The sequence below is a fragment of the Bos taurus genome, chromosome 4, assembly GCF_002263795.3.
Source record: "Bos taurus isolate L1 Dominette 01449 registration number 42190680 breed Hereford chromosome 4, ARS-UCD2.0, whole genome shotgun sequence".
Classification (NCBI taxonomy): domain Eukaryota; kingdom Metazoa; phylum Chordata; class Mammalia; order Artiodactyla; family Bovidae; genus Bos; species Bos taurus.
Window position 1 is genome coordinate 74533033 of NC_037331.1, and position 27222 is coordinate 74560254.

Sequence of the window (27222 nt, forward strand, 5' to 3'; positions counted from 1 at the left end):
GGTGACGTAAAAAGGCAGCGCCGTACTTCTGTGAGTACAGCTTCCGCCGGAGGGGATATTCGCTCTTCGCAGGCATGGTGCGCTGCAGTTGCGTGTTGTTCAGAAAGGTCCGTGGCTAGTACCCCCTCAGCCTGATGTGCGAGGCCAGGTGCCTCTAACCCCACCTGAGGGTGCAGGTTTTTCGCTTTCCTCCTTCCCCACGTATTTCTTCCTGGGGGCCTCTTTCTTGCTTTTTTTCTTAGTCCTTTTAGCCTCTGGAGAACTCGGGCTTGGCCTGTAATAAGAAGGGCGTGATCACCGATCTTTGTTAGGAAGGTTGTTTGGAACAGGGTTTGAGATTTTTCAGAGCATAGTGTGCACGTGAGATGCAGGGCTGGGATACTTGCTTGCCGTTTAGGCACGCGATATGGTTATAGGTGGAGTGTAGGTTTGACTTTTGACTCAAATACGTATTTTCCTTCTTTTAAGTAGTAATATCCATAACTTGTTTTTACATATTTTTTCTTTGAATGCATTGATACAAATAACTTTCTAAAGACGATTTTTATCGGTAAACGAAAATAGGTAACTGACTTGCCTTCTTGCGAGAAACTAAGAGTTTTGTGCACTGTGGGTTTAAGAATCGTTTTTGTAAACAATTCGCAGTTCTTTTCAGATTTAAAAACCACTGTAAGATCCTTACTAGCAATGTTTTTTGAAACCTACTGGCATCATAGTTTGATCATTATTACTAAGGACGAGATTGGGATAATCCTTTTAAGTTTGGGTTCTAAATCTTTGATAAATCTAGAGCAGTAAAAAATGTCACATATTGTAAGGAACTTTAAAAACAAGAGTTTTATTTCTGTCGGAGGAAAGGCGTGGTTAATGAAGTTTTACTTTATTCAGCTATTTTCCACAAAATAGGTGGTCAGAAGAGAGACTTGTGAAGCATAGTACTTGGGTATCTAGGGTAACGAATCCTTAGGCAAAAAAAAAAAAAGACCGACTACGTTTTTTTGCTGGTTATATTGTTAAAGGCTACTTGTGTAACTACTGCCATAGCGGTCACTGCCAGTCCATGTTTTTTTTGCAAGGGAAATCTACCTCTTCACTTACCTGTGATGCATTTCTGATCTAGCCCTACTAAACTAAAAAGTAAATTCTTAAGCTCTCAGAGAAAAATGCTCTGGCTCACTCTTAAGTTCAGTTTTATATATTCCTTCCACCCTTACTATACTGTTTCATGACTATATTTCCATACTCAAATGAAAACCTGTTCTTTGAAACTTTGCTTTTAACTTTCACTGCAATCTCAAGTCTAGACTTGAGATTTACCAGTATCACCAAAGGAGCTTTTGATAAATGTGCTGGTTTACCCTAGTCTCATCCCCTTCTCCAAAGTATATCAGAATGGTCAGTGAGTGTATGTATTTTTTAAAAAAGTCCCCAGATGTTTTTGATACTTAAAACTATATACTAAATGACTAAAAGATGGGAAGATTATGAATTTAAGAAATTACTCTGTAAGGAATTTTGATAGTCCAGGTGGCTAAGACACAGGATCTGACCAGTAGGAAGTTCTTGATTTAGTGAGGGAAACAGAAATAAACCCTAGATGCAGTGTAGGATTTCTAGAGGCCTAATGGCAATTTACTCCAGTATTCTTGTCTGGTGAATCCCATGGACAGAGGAGCCTGATGGGCTATAGTCCATAGGGTCACAAAGAGTCAGACACAACTGAAATGACTGCACAATGTGTATACACATTATATATACATATATATATGTATGTATATAATAATAGATATATAATTAAAATTACTGAGTGCCCAGCTAAGCCAGTAGTAAATATTAAGTTGAGAAATTAAGAAATACATCAGAAAATAGGACATTTGGATGGGTTTATGATAGAAAAGAAAAATGACATTATAAATAGATGAAACAGCATGAGCAGAATGTCATGGAGAAGTGACAGTACATTGTGTAGTATAGAGTAAAGAGGAGCAGGCTATAGGAGGGGTTGAGTGAATGGCAATGAAACTGGAAGGGTAGGTTAAAAGCTTTAACTGTAGCACGGAGAATTTTAGACTTTTTTTGTAAACAGAAAACCATGAATGGTTTTTGAGTAAGGGAGAAATATGTTTAGAGATCAGATCAATTTTCAGAAAAATAGCTCTGGCAGTGAGACAGAATATGTTTTGAGGAAGGAATGACTAGATGCTGAAAGACCAGTTAGGAGCTAATGTTAATGGTCAATATACTAGAGCATGTAGTTGTGCCATAAAGGAAAAATAGTAGAGCTTCAGGGAGAGAAACAGGTATAAAGATTCCCATATGTAGCTCAATGAGTAGAGAAGCTTTAGTTTCATTATTTGAGAAAACATTGGAGGAACAGAATTTACCTAAGGAAAAATTGATTTTGTTTTATAACATGAAAGGTGACTGTTATCCTTTCAATACATAAGATATATATTTGAGGGATTTCAAGTATAAGATACAGATCTTGTTTCAGTTGCTTTAGACTATTAAGCTTACATCTGGTGGAGATGTCCAACTCATTGGAATAGAGAATGTCTCACCTGGGTGATAGTTGCTAGTACAGACTGAGAAAGTACAGGGGAAAAAGTCTGTTGAAAAGTGGGCCAATGTCAGACGTTCAGGTTAGGAAGGACAACAACTGATAATGAAAAACAGTTAATATGGGAAAGTGAGATCAGACAGGAGGTAGACTAAGCAAAAACAGTAAATGTGGCATACAGAAAAACCTTTTATATTTTTAGGAGTTTTAATGGCATCAAAGAACTAGAAAGGAGTTCAAAATTGGTAAGCACTTAATGGTATCAGTTCAGTTCAGTTCAGTTGCTCAGTCGCGTCCGACCCATCACGACCCGGTGGACTGCAGCAAGCCAGGCCTCCCTGTCCATCATCAACTTCCAGAATTTACTCAAACTCATGTCCATCGAGTTGGTGATGCCATCCAACCACCTCATCCTCTGTTGTCCCCTTCTCCTCTTGCCTTCAATCTTTCCCAAATCTTTGTTTGGTATACAAATGTTCTTTTTTTCTCTTTCTTTATTAGTATGGAAACTTCATTGATAACCTGAGACTTTTCACCAAGGGAGGAAGTGGTGGAATGGGCTACCCTCGTTTAGGTGGAGAAGGTGGAAAAGGTGGTGACGTCTGGGTTGTAGCCCATAACAGAATGACTTTAAAACAACTTAAGGATAAATATCCTCAGAAACGGTTTGTGGCTGGAGAAGGAGCAAACAGTCGGTAAGTATTTACTGAATGATTTTGATTTTATGAAATGAATTCCTCCCAGAAGAAGAAAAAGTTAAAAGATAAAAATTTATTTGGAATTTGAAGTAAATAATAGCCTGAATTTGTAACTGAGCAAAAATCTACAATTTTTGTCTCTAGTTAAAATAACAGATAAGTACTAAGATGGTTCTGAAATTTTTAAACTTTTGTCCTTCCAGTGTTTATATTCTTTCACACTTCCGTTATAGAAACAGAAAATGATCTGAATCTCCACTGTTTTCTTCTGAGATTATCTTTGACAATCTTTTTAGTAAACTCTCTAGAATGTTACCTGGCTACTCCACCCGACTGCAATGCTTAAGATGTAAAGACTGTTTGCTGCTATGTCTCTTGAATGTTTTCCTTTTGTCTCTGTTTTCATTTTCTCTCTGTGAAAGCAAGATCTTCCGTTTGTTTTTTGTTATGTTGGCCTTAAAAATAGGAGTATTTTTTCTTTCATTGTAAAAAAAAAAGAAAAAAATTCTTAAACCTTCCATCAAAATACAGACTATGATTCCTCAGGCCTGTATAATTCTGTTATTCTTTAGAAGGTTTTCGTACAAAGCTTAGGCTTTCTGTTCCTTTTTTGTTTTCCCTTCCCAAGCAAGTGTTTGGGTATATGTCTATATATTTTTAAAACTAATTTTCTTTATTTATTTGTGGCTGTGCTGGGTCTTGGTTGCTGCATGGGCTTTTCTCTCGTTGCAGTGAGGGGGGCTTCTGTCTCGTGGAGGTGCACGGGCTTCTCATCGCAGTTGCTTGCCTTGTTGCAGAGCGCGGGCTATGGAACGCATGGACTCGGTAGTTGTGGTTCCCAGGCTCTAGAGCACAGGCTAGGTAGTTGTGGAGCATGGGCTCAGCTGCTCCATGGCATGGGGAATCTTCCTGGACCAAGGATTGGACCCATGTCTCCTGCATTGGCAGGCAGGTTCTTTACCAGGGAAGCCCCTGTTTGGGTACATTTATTTGTCACAATTGTAGATGATGGAATGTGGCACTTGGTTGGGGGATGGGTGTAAGCAAAGGCTAAGAGCCGTACACAGGCTAAACAGCCTGCAACACAGAGTGAGGAACGTCCCGCCGCAACCACAATAGCAAATATTCCTGCCGCAAATATCCAGCAGTCCTGTACTTGTAAAGAAATCCTTGGAGAAACCCCTTAAATTTCTTTTGAGCATTTTTATTTTATGAATAGTCTTTATAGGGCAAATTTTGAGTTCCCTATATTAGAATTTAGTAATCAGTTTAAAGATCAGGGTGGTGTTTTGCTATTTTGTTGTTACAGGTGGGAAATAACCTGCAGTTTACATCCTAAAGTAAAATTTTTCACCATTCTATAATTTCTTTTGAAAAGTACGGTTGCTATAATTCCAAACTTACTCTATTTAGATCAGTGGTGAGCTAAAGATGGTATATAACATTAAATGTTAAGAAAGATTTAAAAAGAACATTTACTGTGCTTGTGTGTTGCAATTTTTAGACTGTAAAGGCTTAAATCTAAAAGATTAATAAGAGCCAACTGGATGAAGGAGAGGAAAAAGCATTACAGGAAAGCTAACAACATGAAAGACCTAGAGATAGAAGACAAATACCAATAAAAGACACTAAAAGAAGGCCAGTGTGGGTGGTATGCAGAAAACATAGACTGTAGTGGAAGATGAGACTAGAAAGATTCAGAGCTTTATCATTTCTAAAATCCTTCGGTATTCTCCAGATTGTCTCCTGTCTTCAGTCTCAGTCATCACCTCCAATCGATTCTTTATCCAATTATCTCCAGTGCTTTTTCTGTAGCATCAAATTTGTTAATGTGACTTGCCTATTTAAAATCCTTCAGTGTTCCCCATCACTCTAAGATAATATTCAAACTCTTTAACATAGCATATCAGGCTCTTTGTGATCTGGCCTACAGTGTCTTCCACCCCATTTCTACTGTGCTTATGCTCAAAATAACTTATTTCACCAAATACCTAGTTCCGTTCTAATCATGTGTGTATGTGTGTGTGTGTGTATTTTTTTTCTTTCACTTGCCTGCCTTGATTATCTGGCAAAAATCTTCCTCCCCTTCCAAGTTCAAGCACCACTTCCAAAATGTTGGTAACTGAGTAAGATCTTAATTGCAGATATCTAATAATGTCTACTGAAAGACTGCTTTCGTTCATCATGAAATCTAATCTCAGTAAATTGGCTTATGCTTGCTTAACTATGAAAATGATCAAATACCATTTCAGTTATTTAAAAAGCTGTTTATAAAATTGTTTTGAAATTTAAGTGGCAAATGTTTTTAATAAAGTATCTTAATAGAATATTCACTAGCAGTAACAAGAATGAAAAGTGAGTCTTGTCTTTACATTTAAAAATTGCAGCATAATCCCAGTAAGAGAGATGTTCTATTTAAATCTTTCTTTAATATATTTCAAATTCATTCATTTTTGTCAATCTAGTTCAATCAGTTGATGTTACTTGAGTATCTACTTTGTGCCAGTGACTATACTAGATGTCTAGGATAAAATGATGATCTATGTTCCCTGCTGCCTTGGAACCTAACAGTAGTCTCGTATGAGAGCAAATATTTATCAAATAAATGAACGATAGAAAATTATCACTGTGACAAGTGTTATGATTGAGAGCCTGCACATGAAAATGGCATATGGCAGTTCTGACCTAATCAGAGAAACCAGGAATAAATAGGTTTTTTAAAAGGTCTGCTGCTGAGTCACTTCAGTTGTGTCCGACTCTTTGCGACCCCATAGACGGCAGCCCATCAGGCTCCCCCATCCCTGGGATTCTCCAGGCAAGAACACCGGAGTGGGTTGCCATTTCCTTCTCACATTTAAAAGGTCAAGTACTTATAATTCTTCTAACCAGAAAAAACCATTATCAACCTTTTCATGACTTCTCTAAGACTTTTCTGTGTCTTTATGCAAAGGTAATTAACTCTGTATATAATATTTGGGGATATAAAAACAGGAGCACAAAATTTAGTAACCTTCTCTTTTAACTTTTTTTTCCCATCCCAGAAAATTGTTAAGAATGCCTGAATAGTCCAATAGTATTGGAAAGAACATAAATTACTTTGTCATTCATCTATTTAATTATTGATTTTTTTTTTTACTGTTACTATCACAATGCAATACATGTCTTTGTGCACATAATAGTTTACATGGTTGTTCACTTATTATTTTTTTTTTAATAAATTCCCAGAAGTGGAATTACTAGTTAGAAGTTTGTACCACTTTATCCTCTCTTGAGCAGTTTAAGAATAGCCATATGAGCCTCTTGTAATTAAGTACTCTCATTTGAGGGGATTTTTAAAAAATACCTTGTTATTCATCAATGGATTTTTCACATTTATTTGTGTTGTTGCAATGATCTCTTTCTTTCAAATATACATTATTTTAGCTTATTATCAGTTAAAATGAGTTTTAGTAGTTAGCTTGGTAACTTAAATCGTCACTTAATATTTTTATTGAGATATAATATCCTAAAATGCAAATAAAATATTTATTTTTTCTTCATTATTTGACCACTTAACATCTGCATTAGAAGAACAGGTTGATTATCTTCTTTCTATACCATTAAATTTGCTTGAAGCATCAACCATTTAATCTGGCAGGTTTTCTTTATGTTAATTTGACTTTATTTTTTTGTAGAGTTAGTGCACTGAAAGGCTCCAAAGGAAAAGACTGTGAAATTCCTGTACCTGTGGGTGTTTCAGTAACTGATGAAAATGGTAAAATTATAGGTAAGTGTACTGTAGCTTCTTATATTGTGAATGATAATGCTGTGCTCTGCTTAGATGTGCCCAGCTGTTTGCAACCCCATAGACTGTAGTCTGCCAGGCTCCTCTGTCCATTGAATTTCCCAGGCACGATACTGGAATAGGGTTGCCATTTCCTTCTCCAGGGGATCTTCTCCACCCAGGGATCTAACCCAAGTCTCTTACATCTCCTGCACTGGCAAGCTGATTCTTCATCATTGCACCACGTGGGAAGCCCATAAAATTGTGAGAAATGTGCACATTTTCAAAAATTGAGAGCTGTAAGGAATAGCACCTCTCAAGTTTCGGGATTTTTTTTTTAAAACGTTAAGTATTTTAGTTGCTAGTTTGTAAAACAGCTTTTAAAATCATTACATAAAAGTTGTTCAGAATTAGCCACTAGATTAAAAATTATTTTAAAGACAAGAATATTTACTTGGTTTTGAAAAAAATAACTAGCCTTTTCCATCCACTAGCAAAGGTGTTTTTCCAGGGTCAGACTTTTAATAGAAACTTGATTCTGTTATTAAGCGCTTTAGATTTGTAAATTAGACGTTCCTGGCTTCTGTATCTGAAAGAAGAGTGCCATTAGTGATTAGCTCCATTTATTAACCTTTGCGTTAAATATCTTCATCTCTCTTTTTAAGGAGAACTCAATAAAGAGAAAGACAGACTTTTGGTAGCAGAAGGAGGTCTTGGTGGCAAATTACTTACAAATTTCTTACCATTGAAAGGCCAGAAGCGAGTAATTCACCTTGATCTAAAACTTATAGCTGATATAGGCCTGGTGGGGTAAGTATCATTCATATTTTTATTTTTATGCTTTCAGAGAGGTAATTCATGAAGGAAAATATAAATGGTAATGTGGGGGCTGCATTATTTCTTATTTGTGGAATTGTGTGTTGTTTGTGTACTTTTAGAATATGCTGCTAAACGTAGTAGTTTTCATATTGCCAACGTAGAGAGTTTCATAGTTACTGTTCATTTGTCAAGTTCAGTTCAGTTGAGTCGCTCAGTTGTGTCTGACTCTTTGAAACCCCATGGACTGCAGCACGCCAGGCCTCCTTGTCCATCACCAACTCCCAGAGTTTACTCAAACTCATATCCATTGAGTCGGTGATGCCATCCAACCACCTCATCCTCTGTTGTCCCCTTCTCCTCTTGCCTTCAATCTTTCCCAGTATCGGGGTCTTTTCAAATGACCCAGTTCTTCGCATCAGGTGGGCAAAGTACTGGAGTTTCAGTTTCAACATCAGTCCTTCCAATGAATATGTAGGACTGATTTCCTTTAGGATGGACTGGTTTGCATCTCCTTGCTGTCCAAGGGACTCTCAAGAGTCTTCTCCAATACCACAGTTCAAAAGCATCAATTCTTCAGCACTCAGCCCTCTTTATAGTCCAACTCTCACATCCATACATGACCACTGGAAGAACCATAGCCTTGACTAGACGTACCTTTGTTGGTAAAGTAATGTCTCTGCTTTTTAATATGCCATCTAGGTTGGGCATAACTTTTCTTTCAACAAGTAAGCGTCTTTTAAGTTCATGGGTGCAGTCACCATCTGCAGTGATTTTGGAGCCCCCCAAAAATAAAGTCTGTCACTGTTTCCTCATCTATTTGCCATGACATGATGGGACCAGATGCCGTGATCTTAGTTTTCTGAATATTGAGCTTTAAGCCAACTTTTTTACTCTCCTCTTTCACTTTCATCAAGAGGCTCTTTAGTTCTTCACTTTTTGCCATAGTGTGGTGTCATCTGTATATCTGAGGTTATTGATATTTTTCTAGGCAATCTTGATTCCAGCTTGTGTTTCATCCAGCCCAGTGTTTCTCATGATGTACTCTGCGTATACGTTAAATAAGTAGGGTGACAATATACAGCCTTGACGTACCCCTTTTCCTATTTGGAACCAGTCTGTTGTTCCATGTCCAGTTCTAACTGTTGCTTCCTGACCTGCATACAGATTTCTCAAGAAGCAGGTCAGGTAATCTGGTATTCCCATCTCTTTCAGAATTTTCCATAGTTTATTGTGATCCACACAGTCAAAGGTTTTGGGATAGTCAATAAAGCAGAAATATATGTTTTTTTGGAACTCTCTTGCTTTTTCGATGATCCAGTGGATACTGGCAATTTGATCTCTGCTTCCTCTGCCTTTTGTATAACCAGCTTGAACATCTGGAAGTTCACCGTTCACGTACTGTTGAAGCCTGGCTTGGAGAATTTTGAGCATTACTTTACTAGCGTGTGAGATGAGTGCAATTGTGTGGTAGTTTGTGCATTCTTTGGCATTGCCTTTCTTTGGGATTGGAATGAAAACTGACCTTTTCCAGTCCTGTGGCCACTGCTGAGTTTTCCAAATTTGCTGGCATATTGAGTGCAGCACTTTCACAGCATCGTCTTTCAGGATTTGAAATAGCTCAACTGGAATTCCATCACCTCCACTAGCTTTGTTTGTAGTGATGCTTCCTAAGGCCCACTTGACTTCACATTGCAGGATGTCTGGCTCTAGATGAGTGATCACACCATCATGATTATCTGGGTCATGAAGCCCTTTTTTGTATAGTTCTTCTGTGTATTCTTGCCACCTTTTCTTAATATCTTCTGCTTCTGTTAGGTCCATACCATTTTTGTCCTTTTTGTGGCCATCTTTGCATGAAATGCTCCCTTGGTATCTCTAATCTTCTTGAAGAGATCTCTAGTCTTTTCCATTCTATTGTTTTCCTCTATCTTTGCACTGATCACTGAGGAGGGCTTTCTTATCTCTCCTTGCTATTCTTTGGAACTCAGCATTCAGATGCCCGTATCTTTCCTTTTCTCCTTTGCTTTTCACAGCTAGCTATTTGTAAGGCCTCCTCAGACAACCATTTTGCTTTTTTGCATTTCTTTTTCTTGGGGATAGTCTTGATCACTGTCTCATGTACAGTGTCACGAATCTCTGTCTATAGTTCATCAGGCACTCTATCAGATCTAGTCCCTTAAATCTGTTTCTCACTTCTGCTGTATAATCGTAAGGGATCTGATTTAGGTTATAACTGAATGGTCTAGTGCTTTCCCCTACTTTCTTAAATTTGAGTCTGCATTTGGCAATAAGGAGTTCATGATCTGAGCCATAGTCAGCTCCTGGTTTTGTTTTGGCTGACTGTATAGAGCTTCTCCACCTTTGACTGCAAAGAATATAACCAGTCTGATTTCAGTGTTGACCATCTGGTGATGTCCATGTGTAGAGTCTTCACTTATGTTTCTGGAAGAGGGTGTTTGCTATGACCAGTGTGTTCTCTTGGGAAAACTCTATCAACCTTTGCCCTGCTTCATTCTGTACTCCAAGGCCAAATTTGCCTATTACTCCAGGTGTTTTCTTGGGTTCCTACATTTGCATTCCAGTCCCCTATAATGAAAAGGACATCTTTTTTGGGTGTTGGTTCTAGAAGGTCTTGTAGGTCTTCTTAGAACCATTCAACTTCAGCTTCTTCAGCATTACTGGTCGGGGCATAGACTTGGATTACTGTGATATTGAATGGTTTGCCTTGGAAACAAACAGAGATCATTTTGTCGTTTTTGAGATTGCATCCAGGTACTGCATTCCGGACTCTTTTGTTTACTGTGATGGCTACTGCATTTCCTCTAAGGGATTCTTGCCCACAGTAGTAGATATAATGGTCATCTGAGTTAAATTCACCCATTCCAGTCCATTTTAGTTCACTGATTCCTAAAATGTTGACATTCACTCTTGCCATCTCCTGTTTGACCACTTCCAATTAACCTTGATTCATGGACCTAACATTCCAGGTTCCTATGCAGTATTTGTCTTTACAGCATCGGACCTTGCTTCCATCACCAGTCACATCCACAACTGGTTGTTGTTTTTGCTTTGGCTCCATCTCTTCATTCTTTCTGTAGTTATTTCTCCATGACTCTTTGTGACCCCATGGACTGTAGTCTCCCAGGCTCCTCAGTCCATGGAATTTTCCAGGCAAGAGTACTGAAGTGGGTTGCCATTTCCTTCTCCAGGGGATCTTCCCAACCTAAGGATTGAACCTGCGTCTCCTGCATTGCAGGCAGACGCTTTACCATCTGAGCCGAAGGGAAGCCCAAGGGGCTTCCCACGTGGTGCTAGTGATAAAGAATCTGCCTGCCAGTACAGGAGACAAAAGAGACACAGGTTCAATCCCTGGGTTGGGAAGATCCCCTGGAGAAAGAAATGGCAACCCACTCCAGTATTCTTGCCTGGAGAATCCCATGGACAGAGGAGCCTGGCAGGCTATAGTCCAAGGGGTCACAAAGAATCGGACACAACTGAAGTGACTTAGCACTAGCACTAATCTCCAGTAGCATATTGGGCACCTACCGACCTGGGAAGTTCATCTTTCAGTGTCCTATCTTTTTGCAGAAAAATCAATCAAATGCAGTAGTATAAGAGGGTAAAAGAATGTTACCGGATCTTAGGAATAAAATTAGGAATCCAAAGAAACCACATCTTAAAAAGTACATAGAAAGAGTAGGGGGAAAATGACTAAGATATTCTTACAAGTTTTAATAGAGGTATTGAAGTATCATCAATCAGATGGCTAAAGACTGGTACAGGTGATCTCAGCCATTAGCTTTACACACTGGTGAGCACCATGTTGGATCTTGTAATGACCACTCCCCTGTACTTCACTCTCTGTTTAGGAACTGTCCATTCTCAATACTGCAGACCTTACAGTGTTGTTCTCTCTCACCAGCCTCCACCTTCATCATACAGTGCTATTTAGCTGTAGGGTTTGCAGTACTGGCACCAACTGGAGGGAGATAGATAGCAAGGTAGAAGGCAGATAAAGGAACGGAAATGCTCAGCTTTGCGTGTCTCCTCTCCCTCTGTCTTCCCCTCCCAAGCTCCACTGCAGCATTCCATGACAGTCAGATGGAAAGCCTAAGGAAAAGGGAGCAGAAACTGCTGCTCTACTCCAACTGCCACTTCATTCCTTGCCTTCCCATAGTTTCTCATCTCTTTTCATCTTCCTCTTCTCACATCTCACTGCTTTTTTATCACACTCTTCACTCTGAACTCCTCACCTCATTCCATGCCTGTCTAAATCTTACCAGCAGGGGCTTAGAGTTCACAGAGGCCTCATACCTGCTGAAGTTGTAACAGAGAAAGATGAGATCTTGGCATTAAAGCTTCCTATTCAGATTTAATTTTTTTTCAATAAAACATAGTTATGATGGTAATGAGTCATAGGTTCTGTAATACTATTGGGATGGGCAAAACGTTTGTTTGGGTTTTTCCATAAGATGTTATGTTGTGAAAGAACTTTTTGGCCAACCCAATATTTATTTTTAGGAACTTTATGGACTGGATAGGATTTTGTGGATAAGACTGAGAATCCAGCCATTCACTTTCTCGTTTTCTGGAAAAATATGTTTCAGTTTCCATAGAGATACCTTACAGCCTAACAAGAACATACCAAGGTTGAGTAGTGAATACAAGTTGGGGTGGTGATGGGAGACTCAAGTGAGACCGTTTGTCTTAGAATCTCAAATCTTCTGAAGGCCGGCTGGATGGTCTTGAATACAATATCTCTAAGCCTTTGTTTTCTCTTTAATAGAGGATGGCAGTAGTCCTGCCTTAAAAATGTTATTGCTGAGTAAGATTACATTTGCAGCATAACAGATGTCTTGGATTTATGTATGCTCAATGAGTGAATGGTAGCTGCTATCATTATCATCATCATATATTATTAACTTATTAGAGACCACATATAGTGAAATAACTAAGCTTTTCAGAAGTGGACTTCATGTTAGTTAATATCAGGCATCATGATTTTAGAGCACAATGTTTCACATGTATGCTAGTGCTTTTGATTAGGTAAGTATTCTTAAAAAGTTACCTAATGTGAATACCAGCATAAGCAGATACCCCTTAACTTTTAAGCCAGCTTCGGGAATGAACTGAGCCTTGAAAGCAAGTTATCATGTAACGAGTAATACTTGTATTGCTGTGGTCAAATCTGATCTTTGCATGGGTTGGACTTCAGCCTGTAAAATCTTCATTAGGTAACTTTCAAGAAAAATTTGTTATTGGTTCTTCAATCATTAGCTTCCTTTTTCTTCTTATATTTTGATCTCTTTGGAAATAGGTGCATTTTTCTGTGCTAATATTGTTATGAATATATGAGAATATTAGAAATAAGCAAGTCCAGCTAGTGACAGTCATGGCAAAAATGATTGCAGTTGCTTTTCAAAAAGTTACAAGAGCCTGGGTATAATAGGATATAAGAAAATACTGTTTTGCCAGGGGAAATGAGTCAAGCAATCTCGTGTAATTTTATTCTAAATTTATTGTAGGAAATGTTTTAATAAGGAAGATTGTTTAAAGAACTTCATTAACAGCTTAAAATTTTTATAGAATTCCAAGTTAATATTCGTAAAATATTTACACTATTATTCCAAATGAAAATTTGGCAGTTTTGAGAAAAGATCATTATTTGAATGAAAGCTGTGAAGACAGGGATAACATTTTTCCTGTTGGTTGCTGTATTTCTCATGCCTAGTATATTGCCTGACCGAAGTCAATGCTCAGTATTTGTTGGATGATTTTTTAAATTGAGATACACTTGACATAGAAGTTTCAGGTGTACAGTGTAATGATCTGATATTTGTATATGTTTATCACCACCGTGGTAAGTCTAGTTAGCATCTGTCACCACGTGTAGTTTAAAAAATTTTCTTCTTGTGATGAGAATTTTTAAAATTTACTCTCTTAGCAACTTTCAAATAGTACTGATTATTAATTATAATCACCATGCTGTGTATTACATCTCCATGACTTAACTTATTTTACAACTGGATTTTTTTTTTCGGCTGCGCCACACAGCTTGCAGGATCAGAGGTCCCCAACCAGGGCCTGAACCCGGACCCTTGGCATTGAACAGCACAGAGTTCTAACCACGGGGTGGTTAGACCCGTGGTTAACCAGGGAATTCCCTACAGTTGGGAATTCTTTACTTTTTCACCCCCTTTACCCGCCTTACACCCTCCTCCCCCTACACGCATTTTTCTGCGTGCTTTCATCCGTCATTGGACACCTTAGATTGCATTCACATCTTGGTTATTATAAATAGTGCTGCAGTGAACATGGGGGTGCGTATATCTTTTCAAGTTAGTGTTTTGGGACTTTTTTTATAAATATCCAGAAGTGAAATTGCTGGATCATATGGTAGTTCTATTTTTAATTTTTTAAGGAATCTCCATACTGTTTTTCATAGTGACCGTACAATTTACATTCCCCTTGGTTGAATTAATTTAATGAAAATATCTGAATGATTTTATGAAATTACCTTTTAAGTGGCTCCCATTCTTAGTATTTTCTTTCATCCATTGGGGGCTTTTCTTGAGGGATATTTAGCAATAAAATAAAAACCTTTAAAACAGCCAGATATTTTAATGTAATATTTCCTTATCTAGAAATTTACCTCAAGGAATAAAGGTATATGTAAAGATTCAAGGATATTCACATCAGTGTTTAAATTCTTTTTTAAAAAAAAGTTTGACAAGAAATTAGTGCTCATTTAGTGCAGAAAGAAAATTAGTGCAAAAAGAAACAAATTAGTTCAGAAAGAAAAAAAGAGATGTCTGTTAGTTGCAGCACTTAATGTTAAGGTGACTTACTGTTGCTGTATGTCTTTCTAGCTGTATGCACATTTTTTGCAATGTTATTTATAACAGTAAAAAATTTTGAGACCACCTAAATGCCTAATAATAAGAAATTAGGTAAGTAAATTACAGTGTACCCTTGAAATGCATACCTTATATAATTCAGTTTAAAAAGAAGGCCAACCAACTATAAGTAGCCTTTTAGTGAAAAAAGGAAGCAAAGTTGAATCTAATCAGATATCTACCAATTTATAGGAATATGTTAAAGGGCACCATGTGTGTCAGCAGAAAAAACAGACAGGAAAAGAAACTACAGGACAAATGACCCAGTTTCTTTAAAAATAAAATTGCAAAGGGGAGACAAGTTTTAAAGGGAGCCTGTACTAAGAGAAATTTAAAAGATACGTCAACTAGTTGTAATACGCAGACCTTATTTAGGTTTTTATTTAAATAAACCAACTTTTAAAAAGTTATTAAGAATGTATTAATATTTGTTGAAGCTAGATGATAGCTAAATCAGGTTCATTACTTTGCTAGTGAAATGTCCATATGAAATGGTTTAAAAAAAAAATCCACAAAACAATATAAGAAATATTTTGTCAATGTTGGCTAGAGATAGTGAGTTGCAGGTATTTTTATTAATTTCTTTTTGTTTTTCTAGAGGTTTCTTTGTTGTTCTACATTTTTTTTTTAATGTTACTTGATTGTCAGTAGTGAAACATCTTTGGTGTTCACCATAAATTTATCTTTACCTTTTTATAAGTATCTTTTGTTCCTCAGGTTTTTCAAGATTGTAAATTTATATTCTGCTTTTAATTCCAGCAATATTCAAGAAGTCTGTTTTTTGAAATGTTAGGAATTCAGAGATAAGTATTTAAAATGCTGTTATTTGTTGTGACATATTAATATGAATTTATTTTCTTGTTTCAGATTCCCAAATGCTGGAAAATCCTCTTTGCTAAGTAAGATTTCTCATGCAAAACCTGCAATTGCAGATTATGCATGTAAGTACAAATTTTTTAGTGTGTGGGGTATATTTTAAAGACTAATTTTTCTTTGAGTATGAATAAAATATAACTGGGGTAGCCTTAGTTTGAAAATTCTTGGCAGACAGAATATATGGATTTCCCATTAATCTTTGAAACCTCTATAGCTCTCAGGAAAGTTCCTGGTACTTGGATACTTTGTCACATTTATTTCTCTGTTGCATAATCATTTGTTTGGTTTAGTTATTATTTTATGAGTCCCTACCCTTTATCAAACACTGTGATAAATGCTAGGAAGGCAGAGATCAGTTCTTTTATTCATTAAGCAAGTATTTATTTCCAGGAACTATAATAAGTTCTGGAGTTATAAAGATTGGTAAACAGAAGTGAATACACTTACTAATGAATATAAGAGGGTATAATATAAGAGGGTGTTCTGAAAGAGTGTAGGTGATTGCTGTAGATTTCTTTGGGAAGTGTGATTGTGGGGATGAGATATGAACAGTAAATGTGAGTTAATTGGTGACAGACAATGGAGGTTGGAGTCTTTTTAGTCAAAGGAAATAGTGTGTACACAAAGGCTTCATGGTGGCAGGGCGTAGATTTGTTTGTCTAAAGAACATGTCGTAAGGGGATGAAGGAATCAAGCTGAGGCTAGAGATGCAGGTGATCTATGATATAGGCCATATAGGCTGTATTTGATCTTTATAGCTTTAGAAGAGGTTATAGCATTTTAACAAAGGATAAAAATGATTAATTTGCTTTTCAAAAAATATCTCTTTGCATATAATGTATAAAATGGATTAATGTGGGACATAAGTGGATCTGGAAAGAACTTAGTAGAATTAGCTATTGCAGTAGCAGATAAGGCATAATGGAAGCTTAGACTAAAAGTAGTGAGTGAATGGGCTTCCTGGGTGACTCAGTTGTAAAGAATCTGCCTGCAATGCACAGGCCTCAGGAGAAGCAGGTTTGATCCCTGTGTCAGGAAGATCTCTCGGAGGCAGGCATGGCAACCCACTCCAGTATTCTTGCTTAGAGAGTCCCACAGACAGGAGCCTGGTGGACTATAGTCCATAGCATCACAAAGAGTTAGACACGACTAAAGTGACTTAGCAAGCAAGTGAATGAATATAATAGGATCTCTACCTTCATTAAACAAAATGGCACAGAATGACATTAACATGGAAAGTGAAAGTCACTCAGTCGTGTCCAACTCTTTGCGACCTGATGGACTATACAGTTCATGGAATTTTCTAGGCCAGAATACTGGAGTCGGTATCCTTTCCCTTCTCCAAGGGATCTTCCTAACCCAGGGATCAAACCTAGGGCTCCCACTTCGCAGGAGGATTCTTTTCAGCTGAGCCACAAGGGAAGCCCAAGAATACTGGATTGGGTAGGCTATCCCTTCTCCAGTGGATCTTCCCAACCCAGGAATCAAACCGGGGTCTCCTGCATTGCAGGCAGATTCTTTACCAACTGAGCTGTCAGGGAAACTATTGAAAATAAAATCATGAAAAATAAAATCAAACAATTCTAGGGTTAGACTCTTCTGATAAAGTAGAGTTAATTTTGTACTAACTGCTATAAATCTCTTGGCCAGTATTTATTGTTAGAAAATAGGGGATCTTTGAGAAGGAAAGAAGAAAAGCAGAAAGTCATAGAAGGAGGGTACTGTTAGACTGATGAAGTTTGAGGATAACTGAATGAGAAAGGACTAATAGATTTCACATGTAGCCCAAATGATAGAAACCTAAATTCTGCCCCCTGCCCTCAACACCTTTGCCATGCTCTTAAAGTTTGAGAGGGACTTTGAAGCCCACTAATTCCTATGCTTTTGCAGATTATAAAAATCTATATTTGTCCTTTTCCAAAATAATTATACCTTTAATTTCAATGAATGAGAACATAATCTGAATTAGGTTGTTCACAGAAAGGAAATATTATTTATTTTATACATAACACTCGGATAGTTTTGAGAGTACAATGCTTTATTCTAGCCTTAATGTACTTTTTTTTTTTTTTTAGTTACAACAATAAAGCCTGAACTTGGAAAAATTATGTATAGTGATTTCAAACAGGTGGGTATTTTTTTTTAAACTTTTATTCTTTTAAAATATTTATTTATTTATTTGGCTGCTCTGGCATCCTTAGTTGCAGAATATGGGATTTAGTTCCCCTGACCAAGGATTGAACCTGGGCCCCCTGCATTGGGAGCACAGAGCCTTAATCACTGGACCAGCAGAAAAGTCCTGTAGGTGGCTATTTTTAAAATAAGACTCTTGGTTAGAAATGAAAGTACTTGCCTTATTGCTTAGATTTTATAACATTTGACAGTTTCTGTGGTGTTGGAAAAAAGTAGCAGGATTTTTTTTTTGGTAATTGAAGTCATGATCAAATCAATTCTGATGAGCACTATCTGAGTAAAATATTATATAAGAATAATTCTTCCAAAGTTTGGATACAGTTTGTAATTATAACATTGATTGTATCTTATTCTCCTTGATGTGTTTGTTCTCACTGCAATTCCATATTTTATTGCCATACTTGATTATTGATTTTCATTTCCTAAAAACATATTCTAAAGTTCATGGATGTAATTTTATCTCACTTTACTGTTCAAAAAAATTTTTTTTAATTGAATGGGAATTTTGGTCTTAGCTAGCTATTAAAATTTATTTTTCCTTGGTAAAGAAGAACTATAGTTTTTTTGCATAATTAAAATAAAAACAAAAAATGGAAAATAATAAAAATTTAAAAATATGTATGATCAGCAGTTGCATTCCTTAGTGTTTACCCAGATTAATTGAAAACTTAGGTCCACTCAGAAGCCCACACATAGATGTTTATAGTTGCTTTGTTCATAATTGCCAAAACTTGGAGGCAACCAAGATGTCCTTCAGTAGATGAATGGATAAATAAGCTGTGTACGTATTCAAAATTGAATGTCACTCAGCACTAAAAATAAGTAAACTATCAAGCCATGAAAGGACACAGAGGAACCTCCAGTGCTTATTACTAAGTGAAAGAAGCCAGTCTGTAAAAGCTACATCCTGTATGATTTCAACTATATGATGTTCTGGGAAAAAGGCAAAACTGTGGCAATAGAGAAGATCAGTGGTTACTAAGGATTAGGAGGAAAGAAAGGTTGAATAGGTAGAAAGGTTGAATATGCAGCATACAGAGGATTTTTAAGGGCAGTGAAACTATTCTGTGTATTGTAATGGTAGATACATGTCATAAATTTGTCAAAACCCATAGAATGTATAAAACCTAGATGACGAACCCTAATGTAAAATATGGACTTGAAGTGATGATGTATCAGTGTAGTTTCATATAATCCAATGACATAATTCAAAAGATATCAGAGATGTATATTCATTAATCATAGTTGTATAATAGTAAAAATTTTTTTAAAGCTTTAACAATTACATAGAATATTAAATAATAAGTAAAATTATAAGTGCAGGATAATATGAATTTAGAAAACATTATTGGTAATTTTTAAGGGAAATCCATAAAAAGACCTCTGAAGAAAATTTCAGAACATGAGACCTCTATATGTACTTTGGTTTGTCACATAGCTACAGCTTTCTTTAAAACCGAACATTTTAACCACACAAGCAGTGTGTGTAAAGCAGTGTTTTTCATCCCTTATTGTACATCAGGATCACCTGACTAGCTTAAGAACAACAATGATAAATCAAGCTTGGGCCCCGTGATTTGAAACCAAATCCCTGGGGATAGGGCTTGAGGCTCTGTAGTTTATAGCATCCTTAGATGATTATGATATGCGGTGAGGTTTGAAAACCACAAGTGTTGAATAATGGTTAATGACTCTAATAATGGTTAATAGTCCTAAATAGAGTATAGGGACACTGTTTCCTTTACTTTTTAAAAATGGTTAAATCCTGGTAGAATATGAACAGTAAAGGAACAGTGGAACCAAACAACCATTTACATATAGAATAAAACACTTTACAGTGCTTACATCCTAAGTCAGTGTCTGCTGATTTAATATCCTTGTTTACTTTTAAGAATTTAAAAACTTGAAATTCTTTGAAAAGTTCATATTGAACAGTATAATTTATGGAATTCTAAAGAGAATTCATATTAATAATGTTAAGCTAAGCCCTAGGATTCTTAGATTGTTAAAGTAAAAATGGGAACTCTAATTTCTGATAGCAAAGGATTTTGATTCTTAATACATTTATTTTGTTATCAAAGTATCTTGGGTTTATTAGAGATGCAGTAATTCAGTGGTAATCACAAAATAGAAACTTTATAATTGAAATATGAAAATTGTTGGATGTAATTAGATTTGTGTTTTCATTTTTTATTATTAAACCATTTAATTTTGTATTAGATATCAGTAGCTGATCTTCCTGGTTTAATAGAAGGAGCACATATGAACAAAGGAATGGGCCACAAATTCCTCAAGCATATAGAAAGAACTAAACAACTGCTTTTTGTTGTAAGTCATATGCCTATCAATGTAATGCTTAAAAGAATGTGAGAATCAATGAATTTAGTTTTCCTAGACATTTTTATAATAACATTTAAAGATAAAGTATTAGCATATATTAATCCACTACATCTGTTTAGATAGGAGTCAAATTTATTTATAATATGGGTGTGGAAATGGAACATTTACTGTATCAGATGAAAGTTTGGCCATATTTGTCAGGTTTATTGATTCCTTAGGATTTTCTGTGTACTACTAAATTACACAGCATTATTTTCCTATTTCATGAGATTATCTTTATTAGTATAAGTTGTTTTATCGGTACTAGTTTCTCATTAATGATTGTGATATTATAAGAATAATTACAGTGATCTTAAAATATCAATTTCTCTCATTCACATTATTAAATTACCAAAAGAGTATAGATTAAGAAGTTATTTATAGCTTGAATGAGTGAAACTTTTCAAAACAGAATTGTATACCTGTCATTCTTACATTAAAGGCAATCTTTTATCCTTTTTTTTTTCAGGTTGATATTTCTGGATTTCAGCTTTCTTCCCAAACTCATTACAGAACTGCTTTTGAAACCATAATACTGCTTTCAAAAGTAGGTTTTTCTATCTGGTCTAGTATTCAGGGACATAGGACTGTATGAAATAACATATGACAATTAGAATAAATATATCTTCTACCTCTACTTTCTAAAACTTTGGTGTCAGTTAAAGAATTATCTAAACTTGCTGTCTCCAGTTTCTTAATATTCATCCACTTCTCAAACTGTTGTAATCAATAAAACCTTCCTGGATTTCAAATCCCTATTATATAAATTCTTAGACTGAGTCTTGTTTAACTTAATTCCTACTTCTTAGACTATTTCCCGGTCTACTTTTTAGGCACTCTGATACCCAGATAGTTTGGTTGTACTTTAGATTAGCTGCCTATTAGATATCTTTGATTGGATGTCCCATTAACTTCTCAAATTTAATATGTGTAGAACTGAACTTGGGCTTCCCTGGTCGCTTAGTGGTAAAGAATTCACCTGCAGGGCAGGAGACCCAGGTTCGATCCCTGGGTGGGGAAGATCCCCTGGAGGAGGCCATGGTTACCCACTCCAGTATTTTTGTCTGGAGAATCCCATGGGCAGAGCAGCCTGGTGGGCAACTGTCTGTGGAGTCTCAAAGATTCGGACATAACGGAAGTGGCTGAGCATGCACACAGAACTGAACTTTTTTTTTTTTTTTTTAAATTTTCCAGCATCCCTCAGAAGCTTATTGAATATGTAAGCCAGAAACCTGGGTGATAGTGATTCTGACTTTCTCACCACCTGTATCAAGCCTTGTCAGTTTTATGCCCTAAATTTTTCTGAAATGCAGCTATTTGTCTTCACCCGCACTGTTGTAATCATCAGCCTTTCTTAATAGCTGGTCTCCCTGCTTCTAGTCTCACTTCTTTTCAGGCCATGTTTTATAGGCAGCTAGAGTGATCTTTGTTAAAGAACCAAGCAGATGTTTGTTCCCTGCTCTGATGGTCCCCCATAGCAATGGGTTAGGTTGAAGTCTAACCTGAACATGGTATATGAGGCAAAGTTAGGTTCCTGCCAAGCACTGTATCTCTATTGTTCCTGCACCCTCTCCCGCTTCCCCAAGCAACACCCTGTGCATTCTCTATCCAGCCATATGATTTCTCTCTAACACAACATGATGTCTTTTACCTTAATGACTTTTATATCCTATTCGCTAGCTACATTTTTGCCTATTATTGATAATGCTGTGAACATTTGTGTACAGGTTTTTGTGTGGGTATGTTTTCCTTTCTCTTGGGTACATATATATATCTCTAGGGGTGAAATTACTGGATAATAAGGTAAATCTAATATTTTGAGGAACTGCCAGACTATTCTCCAAAGTGACTGCAGCATTGAATTACTTTACAATCTTACTAACAATGTATGAAGGTTCCAGTTTTTCCAATTAATGTCAACATTCATTATTACCTTTTTTACTTTGACTTTCCTAGTAGGAATGAAGTAGTATTTCATTGTGGTTATGATTTGCATTTCTCTCATGACTAATGTTGTTGAGCATCTTTTTATGTGCTTATTAGCCGTTTGTATGTGTTTGGAGAAATGTCTATTCAGATTGGTTGCCCATTTAAATTGGGCTATCTTTTAATTGTTGAGTTGTAAAAGTTTTTTATAATTTAGATACAAGTCCCTTATTGGTTATATGATTTGCAAATATTTTCTCCTATTCTTTCAGTTGTCTTTTAACTTTCTTTCAGTTCCCTTCTGAAGTATGGAATTTAAAACTGATAGAGTTCCCTGTGTCTATTCTTTCTTTTATTCCTACTTTTAGTGTCAAATATAAGAAGCCACTACCTAATCCATGGTCACAAAGATTTACTTCTAAGCATACTTACTTTTTCCAAGAATAATACAGGCATAGGATTAATTGTCATTATTTAGTTCTGAATTTTATCTATGTGCTTAATATAAGTCCAAATATCTGTATTTGTCTCTAGGCACAAAATCACTTACTGATATCAGAGGTGTGAATGGGCCCTAGAATACCCAGGCCTATAAAGTATAGAAAGACATTACCAAATAGGTCATTTATATAGGTATTTTAATACAGTTATTTGGTTTTTCTCTTTTGATTTAAAGGAGTTAGAGTTGTACAAAGAGGAACTTCACACAAAACCTGCACTCCTTGCAGTAAATAAAATGGACTTGCCAGATGCACAGGGTAAATTCCATGTACTGATGAACCAACTCCAGAATCCTAAAGGTAAACCCGTTCATTCATTTAGTGCCAGTTTAATGAATATCTATTTCTGCTTTATTGACTATGCCAAAACCTTTGACTGTGTGGATCACAATAAACTGCAGAAAATTCTGAAAGAGATGGGAATACTAGACCACCTGACCTGCCTCTTGAGAAATCTGTATGCAGGTCAGGAAGCAACAGTTAGAACTGGACATGGAACAACAGACTGGTTCCAAATAGGAAAAGGAGTACGTCAAGGCTGTATATTGTCACCCTGCTTATTTAACTTCTATGCAGAGTACATCATGAGAAACGCTGAGCTGGAAGAAGCACAAGGTGGAATCAAGATTGCCAGGAGAAATATCAATAACCTCAGATATGCAGATGACACCACCCTTATGGCAGAAAGTGAAGAACTAAAGAGCCTCTTGATGAAAGTAAAAGAGGGGAGTGAAAAAGTTGGCTTAAAACTCAGTATTCAGAAAACTAAAATCATGGCATCTGGTCCCGTCACGTCATGGCAAATAGATGGGGAAATAGTGTCAGACTTTATTTTTTTGGTCTCCAAAATCACTGCAGATGGTGACTGCAGCCATGAACTTAAAAGATGCTTATTCTTTGGAAGTAAAGTTATGACCAACCTAGATAGCATATTAAAAAGCAGAGACATTACTTTGCCAACAAAGGTCCGTCTAGTCAAGCCTATGGTTTTTCCAGTGGTCATGTATGGATGTGAGAGTTGGACTATAAAGAAAGCTGAGCGCGGAAGAATTGATGCTTCTGAACTGTGGTGTTGAGAAAACTTTTGAGAGTCCCTTGGACTGCAAGGAGATCCAACCAGTCCATCCTAAAGGAGATCAGTCCTGGGTGTTCATTGGAAGGACTGATGTTGAAGCTGAAACTCCAATACTTTGGCCACCTGATGCGAAGAGCTGACTCATTTGAAAAGACCCTGATGCTGGGAAAGATTGAGGGTAGGAGGAGAGGGGGATGACAGAGGATGAAATGTTTGGATGGCATCACCTACTCAATGGACGTGAGTTTGGGGTAAACTCCGGGAGTTGGTGATGGACAGTGAGGCCTGGTGTGCTACGGTTCACAGGGTCACAAAGAGTCAGACACAAGTGAGCAACTGAACTGAACTGAACTAATGAATACCTACTATTTGCAGAGACTTTTAGGTGTACTGTAATTAGTGGGGGGAAAAAATGAAACCTGTTCCTCTTAAAAAAAAACAAGTGTGTTTGAAGAAAGAACACATACCATATGAAACTTTTAAATGTGATATGGACAATCTGTTATAGCACATAGAAGGGATGAAAAATTAATTTGAGCTGAACAGTTCAGGTATCATCAAGAAGTAAAACTGGGCTCTTAAAGAGTTAATGGGATTTGGATCAGAAGAGGAAAAAGTCAGCATATATTTATGAAGTCTTTTCACTTTTAACTTATTTCACAAGTTCTAGAACTTCATTCCCCTAGTACATTATGAATTTAATAACAGGGCTAGTAGTTCTAAAGAGATATGTATCTTTGCAGTGCCAGGTCTATAGATCTCTGGAGAGTATCAATCTTCTAAAAAGAACTTGAGTTGTATGTGTGGCACAGAATAAAAGATGCTGTTACTTCTAAAGTATTTGTGTGAAATTGGTCCCTAAATGGACCACTTTGTATAAAGGAATTTGTCTCCATAGTTTTGAATATTGACGTTTGCAGAACAAACTCTACTGTATAGAGATGATGCTTTCATTTTTCTGAGTCTAGTAGAGGACCTTTGGCACAAATGAGAAAAGTAGGATGGAAGGTAAGTGGTTAACATGTTTTTTAAATAGACTTAACCTGTTTTTATCCTTGAGATAAAAATTGAGGAAAATAAATTATAATGTACTAGTACTATCAGACAGCACCAGAAAATCCTCTCTCTTCTCGTAAAAATCCTTATATATATATATATACACATATTGGGCCTGCCCTTGAGTTAGTAAGTTACTTTGGGGGTATAAACATTCCTCAAAAATTTATAAAGTCTTTATTCTTTAATGTCATTTGTTTTATGAGGTCATTAGATCTGATCACTGGTTGATCTTGCAGAAAAGGGAATTTTCAGAAGTACCAAAGCAGGGGGCGGGGGGGAACTCAGGAGTTTGTGGCTATTTTGGCCTATCATAAAAACAATATAGTCACCTCAGTGATAGTTTCCAAATTAGCCTCTCTTTTCCTTGGGGGTAAATGAATCCCAGAAACCAAGCTTTGTATTGATTTGGTTAATCTCTTCTAGCCAGCCTTTCCAGGTGACATCAGTGTTGATCCATCCCATCAGTATGCCATCCTCCCTTCTGTTGCCTTGGTAACAGAGAAGAAGCAAAAGTTATCTAATGGTTGTCAGTCCCAGTGGGGTGAAATATTGGATTCATCTAAAATGATCTCTCCTTAAACTGTTTTCAATTTTAGTATTCCTCCTAGTACCAGTGATGATAGGTCTCTAAATTTGGACAGTTAAAGGCCACCTGTGTGCTGAAGCAAACTAGAATATCCCAAGTCACAAATGAGTTTATTTTTGTAGAAAAGTTCTCTCAGAGCATCTGTGTTGCCTTACTTTATTGAATGCCCCAAAACAAAATTTATTGCTTCTGTAAGTAAATCATCTTGTGTGATTTATCTTTTGATTGGAGCGTTGTGTGCTCAGTCGTGTCTAGTTCTTTGTAATGCCATGGACCAGAATCCGCTAGACTCCTCTGTCCATAGAATTTTTCCAGGCAAGAATACTAGAGTAGGTTGCCATTTCCTACTTCAGGGTATCTTCCTAATTCAGGGATTGAATCTGTGTCTCCTGTCTTCTCCTGCATTGGCAGGCAAATTTTTTACCACTGCACCATTACCTGGGAACTTATACTTCATTCAGTTAAAAATATATTCATGTAACAAATATTTACACAACTCAGGAACTTTACTTTCACTTTTCACTTTCATGCGTTGGAGAAGGAAATGGCAACCCACTCCAGTGTTCTTGCCTGGAGAATTCCAGGGACGGGGGAGCCTGGTGGGCTGCTGTCTATGGGGGTCGCACAGAGTCAGACACGACTGAAGTGACTTAGCAACAAATATTTACTGAGCACCATTCATGTGCCAAGAACCTTACCATTGTCATTAGTAAAAACCAAAGGTGCTAAGAGCTTATTAGAGAAGGAAAAAATAAAAACTAAGTTTTTGGTTCACAAATGAAACCTCTAGAATAGTTTTGACTTATTTTCAAAGACAATGAAAATCAGCTTTTATCTGTGTTGTTTCAGAATTTTTGCATCTGTTTGAAAAAAACATGATTCCAGAGAGGACTGTGGAATTCCAACACATCATCCCCATCTCTGCAATTACTGGAGAAGGAATTGATGAACTAAAGAACTGTATAAGGAAATCTCTGGATGAACACACTAACCAGGAAAATGATGCATATCATAAGAAGCAATTGCTTAACTTACATATTTCCAATACAGTATCTTACAGTGAGCCACCATCAAAGAATGCTGTTTCTAGTCCTAGAATGGATATCACTTAAATGTATTAAAAGGGATATTGAAATTGTGTTCATTTGAAAGCTCTTTGACAAACATTTTTTAGAATGTTGGTTGTTACTAAACTGGTGTATATACCATCATTCAAGAACCATATTTTTAAAGATGTTTTGTAGTTAAGTTTATCAACAGATAAAAAAATAACTGAGGGTTAAAAATGAGAGGTTATAATATTATGGCTATCCACCTATAATAACATCCTATAGTATTCTATATGTATGTCTCTAGTGAGATAATTGTTATATTATAAAAAAGGATTCCTTATGAGCAACTAGGTTTTATTTGTTTTTGAGTTTATCATTACCTGATTCTCCTAAATTAGTAATAGTTCTCTTTTTTTGGAAAAACCTCAAACTCCTGAATTTGAACATATTCACAAATAAAGATTACTGATAATCAGCAGATTCAGTTCAGTCGCTCACTCGTGTCCAACTCTTTGCAACCCATGAACCGCAGCATGCCAGGCCTCACTGTCCATCACAAACTCCTGGAGTCCACCCTAACCTATGTCCATTGAGTCAGTGATGCCATCCAACCATCTCATCTTTTGTCATCCCCTTCTCCTCCTGCCCACAATCTTGCCCAGCATCAGGGTCTTTTCAGATGAGTCAGCTCTTCGCATCAGGTGGCCAAAGTATTGGAGTTTCAGCTTCAATATCAGTCCTTCCAATGAACACTCAGGACTGATCTCCTTTAGGATGGACTGGTTGGATCTCCTTGCAGTACAAGGGGCTCTCAAGAGTCTTCTCCAACACCACAGTTCA

The 27222-nt window shown here is 36.7% G+C and overlaps 1 protein-coding gene across 2 annotated transcripts; it reads left to right on the forward strand.

Annotated features, from left to right (window-relative positions):
• GTPBP10 (GTP binding protein 10) lies at positions 1–26860 on the forward strand. 2 transcript variants are annotated; one of them, NM_001080314.2, is given in 10 exon segments: positions 1–107; positions 3062–3255; positions 6933–7024; positions 7687–7831; positions 15604–15677; positions 17688–17740; positions 20026–20133; positions 20654–20731; positions 22787–22910; positions 26180–26860. In NM_001080314.2, coding segments are annotated over 10 exon segments (1164 nt in total). In that variant the 5' UTR covers positions 1–74; the 3' UTR covers positions 26443–26860.
• Positions 26861–27222: the final 362 nt, after the last annotated feature.

Bases quoted from the DNA above. Each gene is read 5' to 3' on its own strand.
- GTPBP10 (XM_059885734.1), top strand. From the start codon at position 75: ATGGTGCGCTGCAGTTGCGTGTTGTTCAGAAAG. The intron at 7,025-7,686 runs GTAAGTGTACTG...TCTCTTTTTAAG, and splicing joins TGAAAATGGTAAAATTATAG to GAGAACTCAATAAAGAGAAA. The intron at 15,678-17,687 runs GTAAGTACAAAT...TTTTTTTTTTAG, and splicing joins TGCAATTGCAGATTATGCAT to TTACAACAATAAAGCCTGAA.